At 41.1% G+C, this 27964-nt stretch overlaps 2 protein-coding genes across 4 annotated transcripts; one reads left to right on the top strand and one right to left on the bottom strand.

Annotated features, from left to right (window-relative positions):
- Positions 1-103: 103 nt before the first annotated feature.
- On the bottom strand, positions 104-9688 carry TRIM21 (tripartite motif containing 21). Of its 3 annotated transcripts, none has more exons than XM_045818168.1 (7): positions 9611-9688; positions 7758-8212; positions 7179-7274; positions 5900-6130; positions 4015-4037; positions 3236-3336; positions 104-2947 (listed from the first exon to the last, which is right to left on the bottom strand). In XM_045818168.1, the coding sequence occupies exons 2-7, from the start codon at positions 8163-8165 to the stop codon at positions 2379-2381; spliced, it is 1428 nt and encodes a 475-aa protein (XP_045674124.1). In that variant the 5' UTR covers positions 8166-8212; positions 9611-9688; the 3' UTR covers positions 104-2378. The 3 variants fall into 3 exon arrangements, with proteins under 3 accessions (XP_045674124.1, XP_045674123.1, XP_045674125.1); XM_045818167.1 differs by lacking the exon at positions 9611-9688 and adding an exon at positions 9335-9591; XM_045818169.1 differs by lacking the exon at positions 9611-9688 and adding an exon at positions 8534-8625.
- Positions 9689-23541: 13853 nt separating this feature from the next.
- LOC123805325 (olfactory receptor 51G2-like) lies at positions 23542-24495 on the top strand. Its single transcript, XM_045817805.1, has one exon. It carries the CDS (start codon positions 23542-23544, stop codon positions 24493-24495), a length of 954 nt encoding a protein of 317 aa, XP_045673761.1.
- Positions 24496-27964: the final 3469 nt, after the last annotated feature.

Genomic DNA, 27964 nt, shown 5'->3' with positions numbered 1-27964 from the left:
ATTCTCACTACACATATACAACAGGTAATGATGTGAGGTAATTAATCTTTAATTACCTTGGTTGTAGTAATAATTTCACAAAGTATACATACATACTTAAGTATATGCCTTAAATATATACAAGTTTTATTGTACCACAATAAAGGTGGAAAAGTTGAGAATACAAAATGAAATACATGTTTTTATAAATAAAAGCATCACATAATCTTTAAATTTTTTGGTTAAACTTTTATCATACAGCTGTGATAGAACTAAAAATGTAAAGAATAACATGATCTTGAATATGTATGACACAGAGTAAGCAGTGCATAAATTTCAACTTCTTTCTGTAGTAGTCTGTTTATCTTTAAAATCTTGGTTTAGTAATTTCTGCCTCTTCTAATTCAAAAGGAAGTTATATAATCAAAGGAGATCACAAAAATCCATAGGTCTTATTTGAATCTTAAGGTATAATATTAATCAAAATTAGAATTGGTGCTGGTAGAATTTTTCCTTGTTTCTCAAGAGAATTTTTGTGTGACATGCAGGGGTGTACTGGATTACTTGTTAATAATTATTGGTGGGGATAAAAGCTGAGATACTATAAAATCTCTACTACTTAATCCATTTTGGTAGAGACCAAGGCGATGGTAATATGTCATCTGTATAATGTCCCTGTCCAAACATCAGGGTAACTCAATATGGCCAAGGTATTCAGATTTTGAGAAATGAGAATACTTAAGTTAATATCATTATGGTACTCTCCTCCCATTAATATATCAATTGAAGGGAACAAGCCATCATTTCACATTGGCATACCCCAAGGCAGAGACATAGAGACACAGAAAAGCTGATTATGTATAATCTATCCTTTTAAAAAAAATTCTCCATGATCCTGACATACAGAATCCAACCATTCCCCAGTACATCCCCATTCATACAGGATTGAGTTCTCTTCCATAATCTTCTTCCAGTTTATCAATCAAGGCACTGGTTGATTTTGTCAACTTAGATTGATTTACCTCCTGTAATGTCGTCATCTTGCCTGAGAATTCTGTTCTTTTTATCCTTCCTCCTAAGGACCTCCTTTCTGTTAGTGTTAAGACAGAAACAACTTTTTTTTTTTAATCAGTAAAATGACTCTTTTCAAGGTCACCGACATCTTTTACAGTACCTGAATTTTTCATGAAATGTTTAGCAGCTGCTCTGAGGGCACATCTGAGATTTTATTTTAGACAAGGAACCAGGGTTCCTGGGAGAATAATGGCTTTCTCATAGTTTATTATTGCCTGGGTATAGAGCTTCATTATGCCGACCTCAAAAGTTTAAATTCAAGAAAGCGCTGTCACTAGGCGATGCTGTAACCTCACTCCTGGCCTTTATACCCATCAGGGTTTAACTGGAAAAGCAGAACTAGTAAGAGATAAATATTGACATTTATTGCAAGGAATTCACTTACACAATTATGGAGACTGGCAAGACAAATTTTAAATTCTGCAGGGCAGGCCATCAGGACAGCAAGGCTAAAATGCTTGGGCATGAGCTTAAACTGTTTTTTAGAGGCAGAATGTCTGTTTCTTCAGGGAAGCTTCAGGTCTGTTTTAAGGCCTTTTACCTGATTGAATTAGGCCCACTCAGCTTATCTGAAACAATTTCCCTTACTTAAAGTCAAATCATTATGGACTTCAATGACACCTACCAAACTCCTTCACAACAGTATCTAAACTAGTGTTTGAAAAATGCGGGGCTTAGAGCCTAGGCAAGTTGACACACACAAAAACCCATCACAACTTCCATTTATATTGACATGTCCTTTAACCAATTCCAGTATCAACAAGATGTGGTTGGAAGGTAATGGTGGGAATGGTGATTTGGCAATCTAAGGTATGCATAATTCAGTTTTTTTAAAAAAATAAATGTGACTGTTTCTATAGGCAGTATGGAGTCACCTATGATCAGATGTGTGTGTCTTGGAAAGAGTATTCCAGATGTGTATGAGAACAAGGATTGAATGGGATAGGTTGAGATGCAATTTACTTAGGACACCCTTTTGCAAACCCCGTAAGATAAAATAGAGATCTGAGCAAAGGTCTAGACATGGCAGGGAGAAAACAAAACTTGAGTCACAGAAAGAACGCAGAAACATGTTTTGGTTGATCCAGATGAATTTGGACCAAATATAAGTAGTCTGTTTCATGGAGAAATCATAAGCTACCTAAGGCAGGAATAGATATATTGAAGATCATCTGACATAGATATTCAGTGGCCTCTTGTCAAAATTGGCTTGCCGTTATCCTGACACCTCTGCAGGGACAAAGGTGGTTCAGAGTTCATGGGAAAATAAGGCAGGGCTGAGGAGGGGGATCAACAAAGGGGGTGTCAGTGACCAGAGAGAGCCATCAACAGTCAGTGGATCCCTGTAACTCCATGCTCAGAGGACAGAGGGTCAGAGGGGCTGCATTTCTTCCGCTATCATTGAAACCGGTATTGAAGAAAGGCCGCACAGGTCCAGTGAAGGCACAGTCTGAGAAGGTGTAGATGAGGGAGCCATGGTCAGTGATGTTATAGAAAGACAGAGTGTTGGCCTCATAGTCCAGGAAGATCCCAATTTGGCGTGGAGGCACTGGAAGGTGGAGGGGAGTCTGTGGGCAGGTGCCAGCCTCATATTTTTGTTTGTTCCATAGCCAGATTGTCCAGAAGCCATTCATGGTGTTGAGCAAAAAATGCCCCTTCCTCTGCACAGAGTCTCTACAAACCCCCAGGTCCCAGGCATCCTTTCCTGTCACATCTATCTCCCAGTAAAATTTTCCAGAGTCAAAGTGCTGGGTACCCAGGACCATGGGATAAGTATCAAATCTCTCCTCATTTTCAGGCAGCTTCTTCTGGGTGTCTCCAAGCCTCACTTGTCTCTGATCCTCTGAGATGATGAGCAACGGATGGGCTGTGTGTGGATCCAGAGTGATGTGTACTGCAGAGAGAGCACCACAGTCAGGACGAGAGGGTGTGGGGAGTCACTAACCATGTGCCTGTGGTAGGGGGATGAGAGGGTGAGCCTGAGCCTTACTGTGTGACGAAATGACACCCCAGCCAGCTCTAGCCCTTGGCTGGGACCTTTGAGGGGGCTACTTTCCTGAGCTCTGTTCCTGCCCCACCTACTTTGACCTGCCATCCCTCTTTGACCCTGGACCTACTCTGTACCCTTGTTATCCCATTGCTGCTCAGCAGGCCAGTCCAACACTCCTGTAGCTTGCCTCACCTCCACATGTCCTCAGCATCCACTTCAGCCCTGGCACATGGCACACACTCCTCAGGTCTGGGGAGACGACATCCAGCTGTTGCAGGTTCCAGGACTCACATCTGGGGGAAAGAGAGTTAGATATCCCGTCTCCAATTCCTACCCCACCCTCCCTGAACTCTAATGCTATACCCTCTCTTGTGGATGACTGATACTTTAATTCAACACAGATATTAAAATGCCTGTTGTTAGGATCCCTGGGGATGGGATTTACTTCCTATGCAGCCTTTTGGGTCACAAGGGCTTCTGAAGCACGTGGAGAGCCTGTACTTCCTCTCCATGCCTGAGGTCACCACACAGGCACATTCTGTTTCATTTTATAGGCAGGGGCAGATATGATATTTGCAGAATCACTCCCTAAGGAACTTCAGTGAGTCTGGCCCACACTGTGGGTCTTACCATTTCTGACCACAGCTCTTTCTGGGAGGTTTGTAAGTGATTGGATGCTTTTTAAGAGTCCCAGCAGGCTGCAGACTTAGAACTTCCCAGAATTTCCCTGTTTGTCAGGGCTTCACTTTGTGAAAATGTTACAGTCCAACTACTTTGGGCGACTCACCAACTGAGGCACCCATTAATTAGCCTTCTGAGACTAGAAAGTATTTTATGAAGGATTGACTCTTTGAGCATAGGAAGGAGGATGGGGAAAACTTCAGTGCATGTTTTTCTAACTCAATAATCTTTTATGCAGGTAAATACACTTCCTGCCACCCCTTTCTCTAGCAAAGAAAACCTCTCCTTACCTTTTCAGGGTACTTTTCACCTCCTGAGGAAAAAGGAGACAGAGTAAATTCCAGAATCACTGCATTAATGACTGAGTCTTCAGTCCTATGGGTAATGAGACAACACCCTGAGGTCACAGGCACTGCTCTGCTCAGTTCCTCTGGGCCATGGCCTGAAAGGCATTTCTGACCAACTTGGAACAGAGGGATGTGTGGATGCTTGTGGGGCCACCAGAACCCCACATGTAACCTATAGCCAAGAGAAGGGTGATCTGTTTAAGGACTCAGAAAACAAATTAGACAGACCAGATTCTTGGGGAAATGAACAGGTCCAGTAGAGTGGAAAGGAGCAAATAGCCCAGGCTGGCTGAGGCCCAGAGATAGTCACAGAGAAAGAACAGCCAAATCTAGATGCACAGAAATTGCCCTCTCTCATTTGTGGGCTTGAGTTGTTTGGAAGAAAAGGCTGGTCAGTTAAAGCTCTGCCCTGTGCTGTAGTTAATTTTGCTCCCTCAGGTATGTGAAATCAAATCACCTGAGAATATTTTGTTGCCCAGGCTGGGTGTCCTTATCTGGAACTGGCAGGCTCCTAGGTCTCATCAAAAGTGCATTAGAAGCTTGGCTCAGTGCTGAGTCAAAGCAAGATTTAGATAAGGGGAAGAAGAGAGTCTTCCAAGTCAACCACTCCAGTCAGTATTTTTGCCCAAACAAAAAGAAATGGCTTCATGACCACATCTGAATGAGACAGAGAAAAGGTGTGGGAAAAGAAGCATAGACTCTTACAACAGAATGGACTTTTGAGACCATGGAGTTCCTAGTTTCCCAAAGTGAGTCAAACAAATCATTGTTGGATATGAGGTCATTTTAAGAATATACATTGAAGAATTAAAAAAAGTTATGTATTTATTTTAATCTTAGCTCTGTCTCTTACTATTTGGGTGAACTTGATCAAGCTATTTAACTTTAGTATTTCATTTGGTTTCTTAACATTCCCATGCCTTAGTTTTCTCATCTATAAAATGGGGATAATAGGAGTACCACCTTATCACATTGTCATAAGGGATTCAATGTCTGGCATGTAATATGTGCTGTTTAAGAACATGCAGTTATTATTTTTGTTATGAAATAGAAAAAATATTACTAATAATATCAGTATCAACATATATGATTTCTTGGCTACTATTGGTTAGGGCAAATTTCCTTTTGAACTAAATTTATTCTGCTGAAAGAATGAGACAATTTAAAGGAAAAATAACATCTTAGAAACACTTAAGTAGTTCATTGAAGTAGAAGAAAGTGTAAAGGTGATACATTTATAACTAAAGTTTGGGAAATCCTTGTTATTTAGGCCACTTCCTCTCCCTTGTTTCACAAATGGAGAAATTAGGTCTAGGAAAGGAAAAAGACTTAACCTTGAGTTATGGAGAAAACTGGTAACAGGGCTGAGGCTGGGCTACTCTCTCTTAATTTTCAGTTCAGTATTTTTAGTTTATTTGAAAAATTTTCCCATGGCCAGACACGCATCAAAGAGTCTTAGTGGATTCTCTCATTTAATCCTCACAAAATTCTTTGAGATATGTAATAGTATAATATCCATTTAACTATGAGAAATCTGATACTCAGAAAGATTAAGGACCTTGCTCAAGGTCATGAACCTGGTATGTGTTAGAGCAGGCACTAACCAGAGGTGTCCATTTTTAAAAAACTGCTGCATGGAATACTACCTCCTAAATCTATATCTTTCCATGCCTTCATTGCAAACCACTCATGGTTTTGAATTCCAGTTTATTTTATTTAAGAAAATTCCAGGGACTGGGTTTTTGTTTGCTGTGATGGTAGCACCAGAGAGCTCTGGTTTCTGCTTGGTTCCTCCTTGAGTACAGATTGGGAGCCTCTCCTGTCTCACCTGCAGCAGCTCCAACTCTGAGCTCCGGCTTCTCCTTTCCAGCTCTGAGATTAGCTCCTGCAGGACCTGGCTTTGCTGGGCCAGTTTGGCCTCTGTCTCCCCCAGGATTCTCAGCTCTTCCTTCTCTTCCTTCTCCAGCTTCTGCATTTGCCTCTGTTCCTCTTCAGCCAGGAACTTTTTCTGTTGCTCAAACTCTGCATGAATTCTCAATCTGTGTGTCTCAACCTTCCCCTTAGGTGTCAATGAAAAGAGAGAGGTGATTTTATCAAAATGTCCTAAGCTTTGGGAATGGATGTGTCCATACCCACTTCTACTCCCTGGAGACTCACCACTCTGGCTCTGTCTGGGAACAAACACACACATATGCATTTTGCTGGGGAAGTCAGTGTGCCAGGCTTCTGGGATTAAGTGGGGAATGGGATTGGTGGGGGCCACACTGTAGCTGCTCTAGCCCATGGATTCGGAGACTTTCTTCAACTTCTCTCAAAACCCAGTCAGCACCCAAATGTGTCCTTCTGTCTTCTTATCTGTGTTACTGAGAGAGTATCACCTGTCCTTACTCGAACAACCTCACAAAGACAGGCCCACAACACCATTCTTAAGTCCTGGGGAAAGAAAGTCTTGGTGATATGCTTTGCTTGCTCTCTTGTGGTAGTGATTAGGCCACCCGACAACACAGGATGACCCCTTTTGCCATCACAGTTTTGTTCACCTCCCCTTGGTCCCAAATCTTCCTGTTTTGGTATCTATTGGCCATTAGTTCCTTTCAGTCCTCTTTATCCCTGACGTACCCCACCTCCAAATCACCAGTGCAGAATAAGCTTTAGTTATCCATTCTACTTTGGATCAGTGATCTGGACACAATCAAGCAACCATCTGGTCAGACTGGTTTTCCTACCTCAGGCCTTGGTGGTTTCCTTAAGTCTGTTCCTTACAGCCCCTGTCATTTCCTGACAGGCTTAGACATATCTCTCCTGGGATAGCTCTGTTTCGGATACAAAAGCACTGCTATGATCATTCCTAAGACTGGGCTTTTTCCTTAGCACCTTGTCCTAAGACTCTCGATCTTTGTTTCTGAATGGGAACTCTCTTTGAGCTCCATACTTTTTATTTTCCTCTATCAGGAAACACTGAGGACTGTTGGTTCTCCAAAAGTGAGATATGCTGACTCTATCACTCCTCAGACAGGTGTAGCTATGGCTAGGGTTTTACTGAGGCTAGGACTCTGGACCCTGTCCAGTCTTTTGATCTAAGATTCCTTTTGGGATGTGACTCTTGCCTTCCAGGCTGTTCTCTTCATTGCAATATCCACTTCCATCTTCTCCGCGAGCTCTTGCTCTTTTCTCAGTTTCCTTAATGCCTCCTGGACCTTCTCCTGCAGAGAAAGATACCAGGTTAATGCCCAACCAGACCAAGAAGGAGGATTGTGTGTTGTGAGGTGGGGAAGATCCTACAGGTTCTTAGAAAAGCCTGAGGGCAGAGAAGGAAGGAGGACTAGAGTCTGTTTGGTGTGTGAATTTTGTGGATGGCAATACTTTGGGAAAAGGGTCATGTTTCTTAGAAAGGAGCCACACTGTTAGGGTGGCAGGGAAGGGGCACTACTCATTCCTAATTAACCAGGAAGCCACAAGGAAACATGATCCTTGCAGCAATTTCCCACAGCATCACCCCTGTTCCTGGGGAATGAGAAAGTTGTGATCATCCTTAAATTAGACATTGAAGGTGGGTAACACTCTTCCTTTCTCAAGTCCCTCAGCTCAATGGGCAACTCTCTCCTATCCCCAGCTCTGGGGAACAAAGCACTCATTAGGACCCCATCTCCTTTCTACCTATTCATGCCTCCATGCCAAGGACTCACCTGGTACTCCTGAACAGCCTCCTCAATTGGGACCATAGGGTGGTCACGGTGTTTCCGGGACTGGGAACACACCCAGCAAAGAGCCTTCCCATCTCTCTCGCAAAATAGGTGAAGTTTCTCTCCATGCACCCCACATCGCTCCCCCTTTGTACCCTCCTCGGCATCTTGGTTAATTTTTCTTAGGTTGTCCACCATATTGGCTAGCTGGAGATTGGGCCGGAAGTTCTTGATCAGGAATTTTTTCCGGCACACAGGACAGGAGCCGCCTCCATCTTTCCCGACCAGAGAGATACATTCATGGCAGAAGCTGTGGCCACAGTCAATGCTCACTGGCTCCACAGTGGGATCCAGGCAGATAGAGCATGTGACCTCCTCCCACATCTTTTCCAAGGGCATTGTGGAGGCCATTGGGGAAATGTACCTATTAAGGTGCAATTTGGAGAGCTTGAGGTAACCTAGTGGAGAGAAGAGAAGAGTTAGGGAGAAGATGAGAAAGGTTGTGTGAGAAAAACAAAACAATTCAAAGGAAGAAAAGAGGGAGAGTGAACTAGAGGGGGTTAAAACAAGGCAGGAACATTAACCTGAATAACAAGGCCTTCTCCTCCACAGTTAGGTCAATTGATCCAGCCAAATAGAAGGGGTAACTGAGTCCCCAAAATGGACAGTGAAAACTGTTGGGAACCTCAGAGATAGGGCTGTTATTTTAATGATATCCACCTCTGCTTAAACCCTTAGTGCCCAGGCTTTTTCTGTCCATAATAATAGTGACCATTTACCACGAGCCTTCCATGTGCCAGAGAAGGGGCAACATGCTTTGCACACTTCTTCATTAGTCTTCAAAAATGGCAGTAGACATATATGTATATATATATATATATATATATATATATGAATATATACATAAGAATATTTACTCTTCAACAACAGGGATGGATCTTGAGAGTATTAGGCCAACTGAAATAAGTCAGACAAAAGAGGACAAAAACATATGATTTCACTCATATGTGGGATTTATATCTCCGTATAACTAAATTACATGTAACTTTTATAACTAAAAGTATCGAATGAACAAACAAAACAAAGGGAAAAAGCTCATACACAGACAATAGTATGGTGATTACCAGGGGGAAGGGGGATAGGGCAGGTCAAGTGGGTAAAGGGGACCCAATATATGGTAATGGAAGAAAACTAGACTTTAGGTGGTAAGCATGCAGACATTGAATTGAAATGTTGTACACATGAAATTTATATATTATTAACCAATGTTACCCCAATAAATTTAATTAAAAAAATAAATCTGTACTAAAGAAGTAATTATAAAGGAAGAAAAGAACATTTATTCTTATAAGATATACAATCTGTGCGTGTATATATGTACGTGCATGTTTATAACACACACATATACATGTATGTGTGGTCAGCACTCCCTGGACTCTTCTCTCAGCTACTCGGACCCGGGCAGCTGTCTTCATTTCCTCCAGGGCATAGACTCCATGCATTTCTAACATCCTAAACAACTCTGCCCTCTCTCCTCCAGAGGGGGACTTTTGGGGATGGGAGTCTCAAAGATCGCATACCTCCCCTACACCAGGCTCCTCCTGACGACCCTGCAGTTAGGTTCCCATCCTGGCTTCTTTTCAGCTTCCGTAGGCCCTAGTCCCAGCTCCCGTGGGCGCAGCAGGGCAGCCACAAGCAGGCCCGCCAGCGCGGGAAGAACTGCTGGGCTTGGGCTGAGCGAGCCCTGCTGCGGAGAAGGGGAAACTGATCCCCAAGGCTCTAAGGGTGGGGACTGATTGGAAGGGGAATCTTCAGTTCGGGGCTGGGGGTGCCTCAGTCCAGCCAGGTTCACTCACCTTTTCAAGGGACTCAAGGGATGGCAGCTGGCTTTCTATTTCACTTTCTATTTCCTGTAAGGGTTGCGTCGAAAAGGGAGGCGGGCCGAGGGGAGAGAGTGGGAGGAGTTAGGGTAGGTGGGGCGGGGCAAGAGCGGGGCGGGAGGCTGTTCGGCGAGAGAAGGCGGAATTGAGGCCCCGCCTGATTCAGAAGCTGCTGGCCCCCAGGCTAGTGGTTCTGGGAGACTGGGGCAGAGGGAAAGCTTTGCAGATTTGCTTTTTGCTTTGTGCTCCTTCCATGTCCCCATTATCTAATATAGTAAAATATGATATCTATTAGATGGAGGGGCCATATCCTTACACCGACGTGCGGTGCGCACACGTGGGAGTTGCTTTTAAGGAGGTTTAGATGGAGAAAAGAGTGCCTGGAGTGCTTTCTCACTTGCCACTATCTGCTTCCTACTTTTAGAAAGAGTTCCTTTTCAGGAGACTGGATATTCTTTTAACATCAGGGTGTAAGAAACTTATTTTGCATGACCTTAAGGTGTGCATCACACCAGTGAGTGGTGTGAAAAGGGAACTGAAAATTACTGAGCACCAACTGTCTTGTCACTGAGCTAGGGTTTTTCTTAGGTTATTAATTATTATTTTTATTTAAAAAATTGTGCTAAAATACCCATAATACAAGATTCACCATCTTAACCGTTTTTGGGTGTACAGTTCAGTTGCATTAAATACATTCACACTGTTGTGCGACCAGCACCACCACCTACCCACAGAACTTTTTCATCTTGCCAAACTGACACTCCATCCCCATTAAATGATGACTAGCCATTCCCCATCCCCTCAGCCCCCACAACCACCATTCTATTTTCTGTTTCTGAATTTGACTATTGTAGGTGTCTTAATAAGTACACTTGAAATTTGTCCTTTTGTATGACTTATTTCACTTCACAATAATAACCTCAAGTTTCATCCATGTTGTAGCATGTGACAGGATTTCCTTTTTTAAAAGGCTTATTTTTATTGTATGTCTGTACATTTTGTTTATCCATTTATCTGTCAATGGGCATTTGGGCGGCTTCCACCTTTTGGCTGTTGTGAATAGTGCTGCTGTATCCAGTTACAGTATTATAGTCACATAACAATTTAGTGATTATTAAATTTATATTACAGGAGAGGCCACTGGGGCTGAATGGAGAGAAGTGACTTGCTTGAGTAAGCATAGTAAGCGTAGGTGCACTGGGTGAAAGGTCCAGGGAAGAACCTCTTTTAGTGACAGCCCAGAGACATAACAGTCTGCCCTGTCTGTTCAAGCAGAGGTTGGAGGAACAGTTGGTAGGGTTGTGATCATAAGTTGTAGAGAAGGATGAAGAAAAGAGGAACGGCGGGAGGCTAGAAGAATTCTCAATTTCTTCCAACTCAGACATGCTTTTTTCTTTTTCAGTCCCTGTATAATTTAAGTAAAAATGTAAGTTAAGCTTTGCTCAATATTTTCTATAGATTTAGCAAGCCTAAAAACATTTCATGCTTCTTTGAAATTTCCTATCTGTTTTTAAGAGCATTTGCTTAGTGAATTTGCATCAGGCAACACCTAATGTCCAAATTGTGCCACGGTACTCAGATTTGATTTCGGAAACATAGTACCAGAAAGAAAAGTGAAAAAGAGTGAAAAAAAAAACACAATCAAATGAAGAAAAGACCTATTTGTGACTTTGCAGACACTCAGAAAAGAGCTCTTCACATCACTGCAGACCCTTTGTTGTTTCCTGCAGGTTCAGAGTAAGCCACTGTCAAAAGGGGTAGAAAAGCCGAGATCTCATGATAGGGCAGATGTGGGTTGAGTGTTAATCTTGCTATTTACTAGCTATGTGCCATCTCTCTAGGCTTCAATTGACTAATCTATTAAAGTAGGATGTCAATACATACACGACAGGGTTGCTTTGGTACATGTTCGATAATACACATATAGATAAGTTAACATAACACATTCATAGCTGCAACAGTCCCCCCCTTGGTAATTGGCTCTAAGACCAATGTTGCCACTCATTCCAAATCCCACTCATTCACTCCCAGTATGTTGGCACTCCAGTGTTCTTTTCCTGGTGACGTGACCCAAATCTTCATTCTTGAAGGATCAATGTCCTTAACATTCTTATTTTTAACACATTGGCCATTGTTATCAGGCAAAGATAATAAGGAATTTCTCTAGTGCAGGGGTGTCCAATCCAAGGCCTGTAGGCCGCATGCAGCCCAGGCTGGTTATGAATGTGATCCAACACAAAATTGTAAGTTTATTTAAAACACTATGAGATATTTTTTGTGATTATGTGTCACAATGTCATTTAAAATAAACATACATATACTCTCGCTATTTGTATGCATGTGTAGCTTCAGCTTTACAGTGGTGTGTGGCTTTCAGTGTGTATCTTCCAAACACAGACAGTAGAATTGACACCATCAGACATTACATGTGCTTGTGGTGACGTAGTGAGACAACGTTCATCAGTAATATTTCAACCTACCATTGTGACATTAGGTGTTTAATGTTATTTAGAAGTCAGGTAAGCATTCTTATTTGATTATTAGAGGTACTTCCACATCTCAGCAGCACCTCACATATGACCTGCCATGGTTTACAGTTGGCCCTCTGCCTCGTCCTGCATCAGCAGCCGAGAGGGCTGTGGAAGGGCCCAAACCTTGCTTTCTATTTTCTTGTCAATTAATTTTTGTAATAAATGGAAATGATGTAATCAACAATTGAAAAAAGCAAACAAAATATAACCAGAGACATTGAAATTAGGAACAATCTGGTGGTAACCAGAGAGGAGGAGGAAGGGGATAATGGAGGGCAGGGTTTTCAGGAACTACTATAAAGGACACACAGACAAAACCAAGGGGGAGGGTGGAAGCAAGGCAGGGAGGGAGATTTGGCTGGGATGTGGGGGAGGAGTAGGGGGGAAATGCAGACAACTGTAATTGAACAACAATAAAATATTTTTTTAAAAAATAAATAAAGTCCCTTATCTATTATTATGTTTTTAATTCCAGCATGGTTTCTACAACATCTCAAAAAGAAGAACCCTGAAAAGAAAAATTATAGATGAAAGAAAATTGTTCAATGAAAAGTGGACAGATGACTACTTTTTTTTTCAAGGCAAATAGGCACTTGGCTTAATTTGTAGGAAATTTGTGCAAGTTTTCAAAGACTATAATTTGAAAAGTCATTATATGCAAAAACATGCTGCCAAATTCCATGTGTATGAAGGATTGTGTCCTAAGGACAAAATAGCAGAAGTAAAAGAAGTCTGTCTTCTCAACAAACATTTTTTCAAAAAGTTATAACTCAGGGGGATTCCACTGTAAAAGCTAGTTATGCAGTAGCATATTTAATAGCAAAAAACCCCCCCAACCATTTACTGATGTGAGTTTATTAACCAATGTATAGAAAGCATGGTAGTTATAATTTGCCCTGAAAAAAAAGAGGGATATTTCTAAAATCAGTTTGTCTTACCAGGTGAGTTGAAGGAACTGGAAAATTTATAGAAAGAAGTTTGGAGAGTAAAGCTGCTAATTTTAAATTTTATGCTTTGGTGATGGATGATAGCACTGATGCTATAGATATAGTTCAACTTGCCATTTTTATTAGAGGTATTCTAATCTTTAATGGCTTCTATCTTCTATCTTTAATGGCTTCTTTAGCGCCATTAAAAGCACAACTTAATCAAGAGATGTATATGAAGCAGTAAAAAATATGTTAAAGAGATTTTGTTTGGCCATTGCCAACATATCTGTTAGAGTTACTGATGATGTCTTGGTGATGGCAGGGAAAAGAGAGGGACTTGTAAAATTAATAGATGATGATGCAATTGCCACACAAAACTCACATTTGATAAAATATCATTGTACAGTACATCAAGAAAATTTATCCACAAAAACTTTAAAAAATGGATAACATTGGGCAAATCATTATCAAGACTGTGAATTTCATAAGCACCAAAGGATTGAATCATTGCCAGTTCCAGGAATTCCTTAAAAGCATTGATGCTAACTGTGGTGACATAATTTACTTTTTGGAAGTAAGATGGCTAAGTCCAGGCCAAATGTTGAAAAGGTTTTATGATTTGCGACATGTTTTCAAGTCGTTTATGGTATCCAAAAACAAATTTGTACTGGAACTTGATGATGAGAACTGGCTTACAGATTTAGTCTTTTTAGTGGATTTAACCACTCATTTAAACATGCATCTTCAAGGTGAAAACCAACTTATCAACACCATGTTTCAAGCCATAACAGCATTCCAAATGAAACTGAGATTATGGTAAGCTCAAATTAAGGCAAACAATTTTATGCATTTCGACACCTTAGCTAAACACAGTCCTGCGAACAGCAAAAATATGCAGCCTTGCTTTTCGATTTGATGCACAAATCTGAAAACAAATTTCAAGATTTCTGGGAAAATAATCAATATTTTGTTTTATTTTCGACTCCATTTTCAGTTGACATAAATATGTTACCTGCCAATTTTCAAATGGAATGCACAGAATGACAATCTGATATTCAGCTTAAAGAAAAATTTGATCATGTCTCTTTACTGGACTTTGATAGGTTCTATCTTCCCAGAGACAAATGTCCCTTGCTTCATGCCTTATTCATGTCATTGCTATTTGGCAGCACCTACATTTGTGAGCAACTTTTTCAAGAATGAAACACATTAAGAGTAAAATTAGAACCAAAATATCTGATGAGCACCTTGAGAACTCAATGAGAATTGCAACTACTTCTATCAAACCAGATATTGATGCACTACTTTCTCAGATACAATGTCAAACATCCAACTAGTTTTATTTTGCCCTCTTTTCTTTTACTTTTATGATAAAAATATTTAAAAAAATCAATGATGTTTTATTACTTAGGTATGTACATTTTCTATATAGTGATCACAAACTTAGGACCTGCTCTATAATTTTAAAAGATTATTGAAGGGCTTGCTGCATCATTAGGGTTATTATGTGAGGACTTTTTTGTTTATATGTGGTGGTGGATATCATGAAAATTATGCATGGACCTTTTTTTGCTCATCAGTTTTTGTTAGTGTTTGTGTATTTAGTGTGTGGCCCAAGACAACTCTTCTTTTTCCAGTGTGGACCAAAAGGTGCCAAAAGATTGGACACCCCTACTGTAGTGTATATTTTGGGTTTTAGGCATAGTCTCCTTGCCCCTATGCTGTGCCAGCAACCCATGTTCTCCCTGGTAATAGGGAAAAGTCATTCCAGCCAGTATAGAAACCACATCTTTTGTTTATTTCTTCAGTAGTTTAAGGAGCCCGGAAGAGCCAGGGGATAGACGCAAATTCCAATTGATTAGAACCAAGTTCACTTTCTTTGGTGAAAGGGCTTCTCCCTCCTTCACTAGGTCCTCCAAACTGGGCTGAGTCTTATGTTGGGGGATGGGAAGAAAACTGTCTTTTCTCTAAAAGACATAAGCTACTAGAGGATAAGATTAGTGTCTGATTTAATCTTTAGATAAAGCACAGTAAATAAAAGAATCCCAGCTTTTAAAGGCATTTTAAAGACTATTGGCTCTGGCTGGTCTGGCTCAGTGGATTGAGTGAACCAAAGGGTTGTGGGTTTGATTCCCACTCAGGGCACATGCCTGGGTTGCAGACCAGGTCCCCAGTAGGGGATGCGCAAGAGGCAACCACACATTGATGTTTCTCTTCTTTCCCTTGTCTAAAAATAAATAAATAAATAAATAAATAAATAAAACCTTTAAAAAATAAAGACTAGTGGATAATATACATTTTTGAATGAATTGAACTGGGAGCCCTCTCATGAACAAATTGAACTGGTCTTTGGTTTCACCCTTATACTTCCATTGATCATTTTTTCTCCCATCCCGTACTTGAGAGACAACCTGTCATGAGCTGTATTTGTTAGTTTCAAGGCAAAGGAAGCACCCAGAATGAGGCACTAGAAAGGCCAAAGAAAAGATTTCATCAAAGAAATGTTTGTATTTCAACAAAACATATAATTAAAATTATCTCTTTACCTTTAAAGTTTGGAATGTGATAAGAACCTGCAAAATTTCTAAAATTTCAATGAATGAAAAAAAGTGTTGTGTGATAAGTCTGAGAAGGCTTATATTGGGGTGCAGTCTATGTAAGACAATGACTGGCCTCCTGGTTGGAAGAGCTACCTGGAAAACCTCAGAAACTGCTCCTAATGGGGTCAAGCAGCCAGAACTGTCAGATGTCCTACCTCTGTTCTGCAGGACACACTGGGACTTGGAGTAGAATAAAGACTCAGGACATACCACAGGGTAGCCTGTTGCCTCTGTATTGTCCTTCTCTCTATGCTGGAGAAAAAAGGAAGAGGGGATGGCTGAAGTTAGTGAATTAAAAGCTCTGATCTTCTAAAAACAACAACAACTGACTAACAGTCTTCAAGATTCACAAGGTTGTAAAAACCAAGGAAAGACTGAGAAACTGTCACAAACCAGAACAGAGTAAGCAGACATGGTAAGGGACCCTGCACTGGATCCTGGATTGGAAAATAGACACTAGTAGAAAAACTGGTGAAATACAAATAAAATCTGGATTGTAGTTAGTAGTAATGTACCATTAGTAATTCCTTAGTTTTGACAAATGTACCATGTTTGTGTTAACATTAAAGAAACTGGCTGAAGGATATACAGAAACTTTTTATAGTATCTTTGTAATTGTTCTGTAAATCTAAATTTATCCCCAACTAAAAAGTTTATTCAACAAACCCCAAACTCTGACTGTGAGTGGTGGGGAAGCATGGCCTGTGGCTGGGCAATCTGGAGGAGTCCAGATAGATGACTGAAGCCTGTTCTCAGTCTCCTATTGGAGTAGAAAGGGAGTCTGTATGCGAATTCTACGGTGTTTCAAATCCTTTTCTGAGTGCTTTTATATTCTAATATAATTCTAAAAGTGATCTCATGAAATAACCATTATTCTCAGTTTACAAATGAAGCATAAAGGCTCAAGGAGTTCAAATAATTTGCTTCTTATCACAGTTGATAAGTGACAGATCTAGAAATAGATCCCAGCTTTCCTACTACATCATGCTGATGGATGATCTCCAACATCCAGGAGAAACAGAAATATTACTTAATCATTATAGGTTTATTTTCAACCACCTTCATCACCTAAGTATAGGTATGAAGTTAGAGAACTTCTCTCTGACATGCTTCCCATCTTTAAAGCATTCATGTGCAGCTCTTTGGCTACTTTGCTTGATTTCTATTTTTTTAAAAGATTTTATTTATTTACTTTTAGAGAGGGAAGGGAGGGAGAAAGAGAGAGAGAGAGAGAGAAACATCAACGTGCGGTTGCTGGGGGCCGTGGCCTGCAACCCAGGCATGTGCCCTGGCTGGGAATCGAACCTGCAATGCTTAGGTTCACAGCCCACGCTCAATCCTGCTTGATTTCTTTTTGACAGAATTTGGAAAGAGCTTTGACTCATTCTTTTGAGAGATGAAAATGCCTCACTGCCTCTGTTGCTTCAGAAGGACAGAGTGTGTCCTAGTCACTAACTATCTTCTTGGTCCCCACCTGCCTCCATCTGCCACTAGGCAATTCATGGGGCTGACTCTTTGGGAAGAGCAGGTGCTCAGAACAGGGCACTTTAGTATTCTTCTGATAATTCTGTGAAAAGTTATTAAGATGTACTTATTGCCTGAAGCTTCCTTCCAAGTCCCAGATCTGCCTGACTCAGCTCTCAGGGGATTGAGCAAGTTCAATTCTGAAAATCTTTTGGATTTGCACCCAGATCCCAGCAGACCTTTTAGTTTTCTACCTCAACCAGGAGGATTATAAAGTTCTGGTTTTTATTGACACAGCAAGAGATGCTTTTCACAAAGAGAGGACTAGATGTGAGGAGACACAAGCTCTGGAACTATGGTGAGTGCTGGAACTAGAGGGTCAAGGCCAGGCCTGTGGTCTGGAGACTGAACACTGAAGCCGTGCACCAGTAGCCTACACCAGTGTTTCTACCTCTGGGTAGCACCAAACACCTCTCCACACATCCCCCATTCATCTCTAGAACATAATAAAAGCTTGAAACACCTAGAAAACAGCTGGAGGTAAAAAGGGTCAGGGTTGTTCTGGGAAGCAGGAGACCCTGCAGATTGTGACTGCCAAGTTACAGGGGTCTGGCCCAGGCAGATTTATGCCAAGCTTATTTCTGAGCAGAGCAGTACTAGAGCTAATGTTGGCTGATGTATAACAACGTGATAGGTTTGGGGAAAACTTGGGTCCCTAGCTCTTGATAGTCTTTGCTAAGCTAAGACTGCTGTGCCAGGGCCTATTTCTCTGTAATTTCTCTCTTGGCTCCAGACCTGGGGCTTCTTCAGTCCCAGGACTCAGCTGGTAAAACCAGAGGCTTATAGCCTAACATCCTCTTGAGTGCTGGAGACTGTTGTTTGGTTGCCATGGAAATCTTCTTGTGGGAGAAGGGTCTCTAACCTTCTCTCAGCTGGTTCATGGCTCATAGTTTGTCCTTGAACCATTTGGGGACAGACTTCCCTAATTATAGAAACACACAGGTTTTGCACTATATTCACGGTCTTTGGAACCTGGATGAATAAAGTGGTAGAGGAGCAGAGAGTGTAGTTTAATTTTTCCCACACCCTTAGAAGAGTTTGTTCTGCACTGATTGTCTCTGTTTCTCTCTCTGTCTCTCTGTCTCTCTCTCTTTCTCTCTTTCCCATTTCTCTCTCAGGAAATTATTTCTTTTAAGAAAGTTCTTTTTCTTATTTTTTATCCTTACCCAAGGACACACTTATTGATTTTAGGGAGTGGGGAAGGGAGGTAGAGAGAAACATCGATGTGAGAGAGACACATTGATTGGTTGATTGCCTCTTTCCCCCTACTGGGGACTGAACAGCAACCTGGGCATATGCCTTGACTGGGAATTGAACCCACAAACTGTTGGCCTGCAGGCTAATGCTCCAATCAACTGAGCCATACCAGCTAGGGTAGGAGAAAGTTTTTCTTAAGTCATGAGTCTATAATTAAATCCAAGTACTATGCGGCAGAGGGTGGTCAATAAGCACATGGACCTCTTATAATCTTAGAAATTTTCTATGGGGTAGTTCAAGGATTGATATGTATAAGAGGTCAGGGAGGAGGTAGAGGTGGTAGATGAGATTACATAAATCTGTAATTGTATTTCATCTTCTTTGGGGATGCAAATTTGCAGCATTAACAATATTAATAATCATCATAGCTAGCAGAAACTAGCAACATAACACAGTGCTGAAGAATGTGGGCTCTGGAGTCAGACTGCTTCGATTTGAACTCTGACTTCTTTACTTTCTCATTTCATGATCTTAAGCAAGTTGTCCAACTGCTTGGTACCTTTGTTTTTCCATATGCAAAATGGAAATGATAATTGTACCTACCTCATAAAGTAGTAAATACTCAAAAAATAAAAATAGCTAATATTTATCAAGTGCTTATTATATGCCAGACACTGTCCTAAGTGCTTTGCATGCATTCTCCTTTAATGTTTATACTGATATCAAATGACATGTATTATTACTAAAGATTTTAGAGATGAGATTGCTGAGGAATGAACATACACATGAGCTTTGAAGTAAAATGGACTGTACTTGGAGCTGGTCTTTTTTGTTTTTGTTTTGTGTGTGTGTGTTTGTTTTAGAGAGAGAGAGGAAGGGAGAGAGAAAAGAGACACATCAATTTGTTGTCCCACTTATTTATGTATTCTTTTTTTTTTTAAGATTTTATTTATCTATTTTTAGAGAGGGGAGGGAGGGAGAGAGAGAGAGAGAGAGAGAGAGAGAGAGAGAGAGAGAGAGAGAGAGAGAGAGAGAGAGAGAAACATCAATGTGAGGTTGCTGGGGGTCATGGCCTGCAACCCAGGAATGTACCCTGGCTGGGAATCAAACCTGGGACACTTTGGTTCCCAGCCTGCGCTCAATCCACTGAGCTACACCAGCCAGGGCTTATTTATGTATTCTTTTGTTGATTCCTGTATGTGCCCTGACTGGGGATTGAACCTGAAACCTTGGCATATTGGGACTATGCTCCAACCAACTGAGCTATCCTGCCAGGTGAAGCTGGTCTCTTATGTTTACTTTTAATGTGGCCATTGACAGGTTTTCACACCTCTCAGACTCTATTTCTTCATCTATAGAAAGGCGTTGATGCCACTCACAAGCTTGGGAAGGAAGGAGACTTCAGGAGATGATGGATATAAAATCCTAGGTGTCTCTGCTTATTATTACATTTTCATAAATGCCCACTATGTTCTAAATAGTTTATAGTCTTTCCCATGTTCATACTATTCTGTGAGGTCAGTATTATTGCAACCCCCTTTTTCACAGTACAAAAACACAAGGTTTTGGTGAACTCCTTGTCATCCCTGCAGCAATAGAATAGCAGGGGGTGGATGCAGTCTCTCTTGTATCAGACACTGCAGCATTCCTGGGTCTTGGGTGCAGGTGAGCTATGGAAGGTAACTGGGCCATTGTATCTGGAGGATGAGTTACAACCTATGTGGAAAGATTAGAAAAACTGAGAGTGATGAAGGTGGAGGCCTTGCTGGATTGATCTGAGGACTACTCCTTTCAACTGGTGACCTTACTCTGGTCTCAAACCTCTGCATCTGCTTTATAGGGACACAAGGTTAGAGAAAGGGGAGAGAAAAACTGGCCTTCAAATAATCATGATAGCAAAGGATTTAAGAGCCACGAAGGGCCAGAATCACCATTTCTTATATGAAGCAATTAAGCAAATAGCCCTTGTCTTAGGCCAGCTTGTATTTAAATCCCAGATCTGCCACTTAGCTTCCAGACCTTGGGAAAGTTACTTGGACTCCATGAACCCTAATTTTCTTATCATAAAATGGAGACATTTCACAAGGTTATTGTATTGAGTAAACAATATATTCAGACAGCATTTATAAAAGACAAATATGTTAATTTCTGCTTCTTACTATTATTTTGTGAGAAAATAAACTAAGGACCTGGAAGAAGTGTCAGAAAGCAAAGGACATTTAAAAGAGTTTAAAAAAAGGTACAGAAAGTGGACTTAACTCCAGCATGGTGACATAGGAATCTCTAACAACCATGGAGGCAGAGAATGTCCAAGTGGCCAGCTGCCGGAGAAGGTATTTATTCAGGTGGGATTGTGACATGTATTTATCATTTCAGAAGCTTTGTACAAAATGCTGTATGCTATGTGGAACGACAGTCAGTGCTCCTGGGTGGGCCCCAAGCTGTTATTTGTGTGTGGACTAAGTTGTGCCCAGAGAAAAAGCCTTTCTATTTGAGCTCTGGCCTATCCAATAGTCCATGTCTTGACTGACGGTTTGGGAAAAGTTTCATAAGCTGTCTGCTAGCACATGGTCTTGAGAATCAGTACTGAGCTGAGATCAGGATCATTCACTTACCAGATACTTGGCTTGTAGCACATCATTCAACCTGAGACTCAGCTCCTTATTGTGAAGAGTGTAGGTAAGTGATCATTCCTACTCCGAATCTGGCGCATGGTCATTAAGTGATGGAAGCTATTCTTATCATCAGTGATCATCATCGGACCCTGAGTGGTAGAATTGTACACATGCATATTAGAACAAACAAGCACATTTCTTTAGAGTATTCCTGGTTTATGTAAGTTTTCTTTGCTATATGTCATTTTATAGTGCAGTGCTTGACACATAATAGAAAGTCAGTTTAGTTAGGTAGTGCTTGCAAAACAATCAAATCATATGTTCATTTCTTGAACAGACATAAAGTTGAATGAAGGAAGGCAGATAGGTAAGAGTATATCCTACATGATTCTAACAGGCAAAATTAACCTGTGGTATTAGAAGTGAGGATGGTGGTTATCACTGAGAAGATGGGGTAATGGGAAGGAGTCACCGCAAGATCCTGGGGGCTGAAAATATTTTGTTTCTTGATCATGGGTGTGTTTGCTTGAAGAAATTTATCAAGCTTTACACTTACAATATGTAAGCTTTTCTATGTATATTTTATATTTAAACAAAAAAGATGTTTTAAGAATTACCAAATGTGGTAAATTTGGTGAGTAGAAAAATGTCTTATTATGAATAGTGCTTATACTGCTTAGGAGAGAGGTAACTGAGTAGGTTAGAAATGTAGGATGGGCAAGGTCCTTCCCCTTATGGATCTGGTATAACGATCTCACTTAGACCTGCTCCTGCGGCATCAGGGACTGGTGAGAGTCATTAAACCAAGCTGTGGTAGGAGACAGCTTCCTGAAACAAATCTGATCACTGCATTTTCTCCCTATGCATGTGTTCATTTAAATGCCCACCCTTGTGTTTTCTTATGTATTCTGATCATGATTCTAATGAAAATTTGGCAATGGATTAGTATACATAAAGAGGGACAAAATGACTAAAATGGGGCAGTTAGGTGGCTGTGAACAATATTTAGGGAAATAATGATGATTTTGGCTGGGTTAGCTTCACTGGAATCTGTGAGGAGGGGATATTTCAAATACAGTTACATTGGGGAATATATTACAGAGTGAAAAAAGACACTAGGTTTTTGTGCCTTTTTTTCTGGAGATTTCATGGATAACAAGAAAAGGTGCAAAACCTGACAGGTATTGGAAGGTGAACTTTGGGGAGAAAATAGGAGAATTACAGTTTGTGGTCCTGCAGGCCATTCAATTTGCAATGCAGATCCTTAGTAGACAAATGGAGATGCAGTCCTGTTGCTGAAGAGTGAACTTGGGGAGACTGTGCAGCCTAACTCTGCCATGTGAAGTTATGGAGGGAGATGAGCTTACACACTACATCTGGGCTCCTTGCTTAACATTATTAAACCTGGGCTTTTGGATCTCATGCTTTTTTGCCTGACTCTTCAGGTGGTTTCCTCCAGATGTGTTAACCTCGCCCTTCTGCCCATAACTGAGGAGAACTTCAAAATACTTGGGGCTATCACAACATCTTTTATGGTAAGAGGGATGAAAAGGAGACATTTAAGACAAAAGTGCTTCCAAACTGAGTCTATGCCCACAGGACTGTCTCAAAGGCAGAATCAGAGGAAAATGTGAAAGCATTAAGCAGCCAATAAGATTGAGGTGGGGTTAGGGAAGAATTTAATAAAAATCAGTGCAAGGGAGAATGGGAAGGGTTTACAGGAGCAAATATAAAGGACACATAGACAAAAACTAAGGGGGGTGGAAATGGGAGGGAGGTGGGGAAAAATCAGTGCATCTGGGTTTATCAGACTTAGCTTTGAAGAACTCTTGAATACTTTTTCTAAGCCAACATATCCTCACAAGAGAGAAACTTTCACCATTGAACACATTCAAAGAGCTTGTTTTCGGCCCCAAAATGTTCAGAAAATAAATAAAGAAAACATCAGTTGCATAACAACACCAAAGTGAAAGCCAACCAGCCTCCACAAAGGATAGTTTGAAAATGCATCATTTGTTTGAGTGTGCCTTTCTGGTGTATTTGTTAACATGTAAGTCAGACTGTGGGAAATCTGCCTCTAAGAATAAATAGAAATGGAATCTATACTGCTTGCTCCTAATAGCATGCTAAATTTTAACAGAAAATTATCCTCCTTTTTTTTTCATTATTTCATCTGAGGAGACACTTTGAAGATGAGTTTTTGGGTATTGCTTAAATGAAAAAAAAGGGTTGTTTAGGACAATAAGAAGACAGGTACTGAGAAGCTGATGCAATAAGCAGAGATCAAGTCATTAAATTGTTTCAATGTCACTTAATCAAAGAGAATATTAAATTAGTCAGGAAATGGAGGGGAATGAAACTCCTAAAGGAAACGAGGTTTCCGTCATGGCCTAAGAAAGAGTTATGGGGAAGCTCTTCCTTTGCAGCCCACACTTAGGGACTTTACCAGTGATGATCAAATGAATGAATGCCTCTTACTTGTAGGGTGGACAACACCTTCCTGGAATCACTATGTTCTCTTGCAACACCAGCACTTTGGGTCATTCTACCTTCCTTCTCACTGGCTTTCCAGGCCTGGAAGCTTCTCATCATTGGGTTTCCATCCCTATCAACCTCATCTGTGTGTTTTCCATCGTGGGTAACAGTATCATCCTTTTCCTGATACGTACAGACCCAGCCTTACATGAACCCATGTACATCTTCCTATCCATGCTGGCAGCCTCTGACCTGGGCCTCTGTGCCTGCACCTTCCCAACTATGGTGCGACTCTTCTGGCTGGGTGCTCGTGAGCTGCCCTTTGATCTCTGTGCAGCACAGATGTTCTTCATCCATGCCTTTACCTATGTGGAGTCTGGTGTGCTGCTGGCCATGGCCTTTGATCGCTTTGTTGCCATCCGGGACCCTCTGCACTATGGCACAATTCTTACCCACTCGGCCATGGCCAAAGTGGGAGCTGCCATCTTGGTGAGGGCTGTTCTGCTCAACCTCCCAGGACCCATCCTTCTGCGGCGTCTGCTCTTTCCCCAGATCAGTGTACTTTCTCACTGCTACTGCCTGCACTGTGATCTTGTGGGACTTGCCTGCTCAGACACAAAGATTAATAGCTTGTTTGGCCTCGTCTCCATCCTCCTCTCATTGGGCCTTGACTCCTCCCTCATTGTGCTCTCCTATGCTCTGATCCTGAGGACAGTGCTGGGCATCGCATCAGCTGGGGAGCGGCTCAAGGCCCTCAACACGTGTGTTTCACACCTGTGCATTGTTCTCATCTTTTATTTGCCCAAACTGGGGCTATCTGTGTTGCACCGAGTAGAGAAGCACAGCTACCCTGCTCTGGCAGTGCTCATGGCCAACCTGCACTTTTTGGTCCCACCCTTCATGAACCCCATCGTTTATTGCGTCAAGTCTAAACAGATCCGTCAGGGCCTCCTGAAGCGTTTCCAGGAGAAAAGGGTTGATGTTCCCTAGAACAGCGGAAGAGCCTAGAGACACATGACCCTGTGGGTCAATCCAGGCCTTGGGGTGAGGGAGAATTAGTTATGAACAGTTAATTTTGGGAAGTTTAAATGATTTTTTTTGTTTTTAAAATGATTAATGTTTTTAAATAATCCAGCTCTGTTGTGCCCTTTGTGTGGGTGGCACTATCAGATCCTATAATTATGTTTTTGGGGACTGAGACCACTGGAAAGTATATCAAAGTATCGCCTTGATAATCTTCTTATCACTCTATCTGATTAGAGTTGAACTATTTCAGACTCATATATATTGTAATTTCTCCTTGCCAAGGGGACTTAATCACACTAACTGGTAGGATGTGTGTACGTATCTTTTTGTGAAGGTACCTCTCTCTGGCCCCCACCCCTGAATTTCTCCCCCCATTTTATTTCTAAGCCTAAGAAAGAACTATATTTGTATTATATATAATTAAGAATATTATGTGTAAATAGGCTATATTCACCTTAACATTGGCTGTATTTTTCCAAATTTAATATAAACCAGCTCACATACCAAGAAGCAGAAGAGGAGAGTGGGTGGTTGGAAACTCACAGAGTCACACAGTATGTGCAGAATTTATCTAGCATTTATTTGAAGTTCAGGGAGTGGTAGTTTTCTCCTGGTTCTCTTCATGTGTGCCTTTATTTGTTCTTTTTTCTTTCTTTCAGTTAGAGTTTATATTCAATAGTATTTTTGTATTAGTTTCAGGTTTACAGCATGGTGGTTAGACAATCATACACTTTACAAAGTGTTCCCCCTGATAGTTCCAGTACCCACCTGGCATCATACATAGTTATTGTAATATTACTGACTATATTCCTTGTGCTGTACTTTATATCCTTTGCTACTTTGTAACTGCTAATCTACTTCTTAACCCCTTCACTTTTTTCACCTGGTCCCCCAACCTGCTTCCCTGTGTCTCTATTTTGAGCTAGAGAGAAAGTTTGATACTGCCAAGTCTAGGAAAACTGTTCAGTTTAACTTCTGGACAAAGCTGGTTTCTCAAGCATAAGTGGTAAGGGTGGAAGAGCCATTCACTTCCAACACAGGTTACCTGCTAGGTTGTAAGCTCCATGAGGACCAGGATTCAGGAACTATTTTGTTCACTGCTATATCCCCAGCTCCAAGAATGACACCTACCATAAACTAGGTGCTCAACATATATTTTTAAATAAATGAGTAGAGAAGATGAAGGGGGAAAAATTCTTGACAGCTGATGCCCAGGGAGGGAGAGGCCTGGGAGATCTGAGTGTTTGAGGTCTGTGGGGATAGTGGGCAGTTGGTAAACTTCAGTGGAATGAGGTGTGGTTGGATCAGAGATTTTGGTGACAAGGTGTGATTTATATGGTCAAGAAGACTATTTCTAAGGGTTCAGCTCAGAGAGGAACTAAGTTTTTTTTGTCAATTGTTTTCCAAAGCTACTTCCAAATTTCTAGGGGAAATTTTACCCAGAAACTGAAGGGTGTCTTACTTCATCAATAGCATTGCCCTTGGCCTGCTCAATCCTAAAAAACCATAACATTTCTTGAAGAATTGGAATAGGGATATTCCTGGTAATATCCCTAATAGGTTGTTTTCCCTGTTAGATTTATTTACATTACCCACTGTAGCATGGATCCCAATAACTCAGGACCCCATGTCTTAGTAACTAGAAAGAGGCCATTGCCAACTCTGTGGGCCTGAAGCTCACAGATCCTGCCCATGGAGCCCAGGAAACAAGGTCAACAGATGATGAGTTCAGAGTTACTATTTTAGAATAGTAGGTCTAATAGTAGCCAAACGAAAGTTTCAGTAAATCTGATTTGACCAGCCACTTTGAAGAGGAGGTTATTAGAAATGACAGCATGTGCTATTTGACGTTTCCGCCTCAGGACAATAAAGCTTGGACTGAAACAATGACTGTCTTATCCAGGTCCCTCCATCCACTTCATGCATCACCCCAGTAATAAAAATATTCTGATCAGGGAGCCAGCATGTACATCTCGCTGAGGGACATGATGATATTCAGGACCACAAGTAGTCTTGGGCAGCTAAAAACAAACAAACAAACAAACAAACAAACAAACTGCATATAAGCCCTGAGGCAGGCAATTCTTCTTTAGAGGGTTAGCAGATAAGCTTGGATATTAGACACCCAGTACATGTTTGTGGGGGTCCTTTGGCTTTGTTGTTTTTCCCTTTTCTCAAGAGCAGCTCTGAACTTGGAGCCTTCTCCCACCTATAACCCCCACCACCTTATTGTTAGTCGTTCCATAGCTACACTGATGTCAAGAAGTCAAGGGGAAAGGATCCAGGGTCTGTGTTTCTACAACTTTACCTTCAGGGTGCAGGCACCTCAGCACTTCCCATAATGCCTTTCTCTGCTCCACAGACCCAGTAACTAGTACCTGAGCCTAACTCAAGGGAGAGTCCTGAGATGGTCTCCAAAAAGCTTTGCTACCAGTTCAACCAGTTAAAAGATGATCAGGGTATGATATCCAGTGGCATTTAGATTTTTTAAAAGTCATGGACATGAATCTAAAGCTCCTTCTCTTAATCTTTAGGTTAATCAGATTGTCACCGACTCATGTAGAAAAGCTGAGTTAAGCAAAATCTGACCTCTGGCCTATACCAGCTGCATGACCTTAAATTAGTTATTTCATCTTTTCTGAACCTCCATTTCCTCAACTTTATAAAGTGGGAACAATACCTACCTTGCAGAGATGTTGTAAAGATTCAGCTACATAATGAACATAGAGCACTGAATCCAGCAGCAGAGAACAAGTTTCAGGTGTGTTTGGGTGGTTATTACATGAATCCTGTCTTCCTTATTCACTGCAGACACCATGTAGGCACTGCTTTTGCTGACTTGTTTAACCTTAGCACTTTGCACATGGCCTTTATATATAAAAGTAAATTAATGAATAAAGGAAAGACTAAACTCCTGGCAAATGGTAACTGCAATTAATTGTATAATTTTTATTGAGCTCAACAGATGAGAGCATTTATTATTATTATTATTATGTATTAGGTAGCTTTGCATTAGGTATTAATATCAGGTAGCTCTGATTCTTGGAGGGAAATGGCAAATGCTGGTTGGTTTGTTGCAAATGGAGAATATTTGTGCAAGATCACACTGCTCAATAATCCTTGGGCTTATTAATTCATAATTAACCTCTGTAGGTCTCTAGGTTCTAAAGGGGTGGTCTAAATCTGATATAAAAGATGTACGAGTATAGTCCTCTGTTAACTGGAGCACATGCTCTAAATCTGTGATACCCTAGAGCTGGATGGGGTCCTTAGTGACTGGACAATGAGTGGTTGACTAATCTCATACAGTTTTATGTCAAGTAAAAAGTTTGTGCAGATTCTTATGCTAGTCCTGACTGCTAGCTTTCAAAAAATTGGTAGGGGGTGGTTTTAGATAAGAGGAGGAGGAGGAGATGGAGGATGGAGAAAAGGC

This window comes from Phyllostomus hastatus, unplaced genomic scaffold (assembly GCF_019186645.2).
Source record: "Phyllostomus hastatus isolate PE091 unplaced genomic scaffold, TTU_PhHast_1.1 phas_scaffold_317, whole genome shotgun sequence".
Taxonomy (NCBI): Eukaryota; Metazoa; Chordata; class Mammalia; order Chiroptera; family Phyllostomidae; genus Phyllostomus; species Phyllostomus hastatus.
The sequence above is the reverse complement of the archived record's forward strand: the minus strand, read 5'-3'. Positions and strand labels throughout refer to the sequence as shown.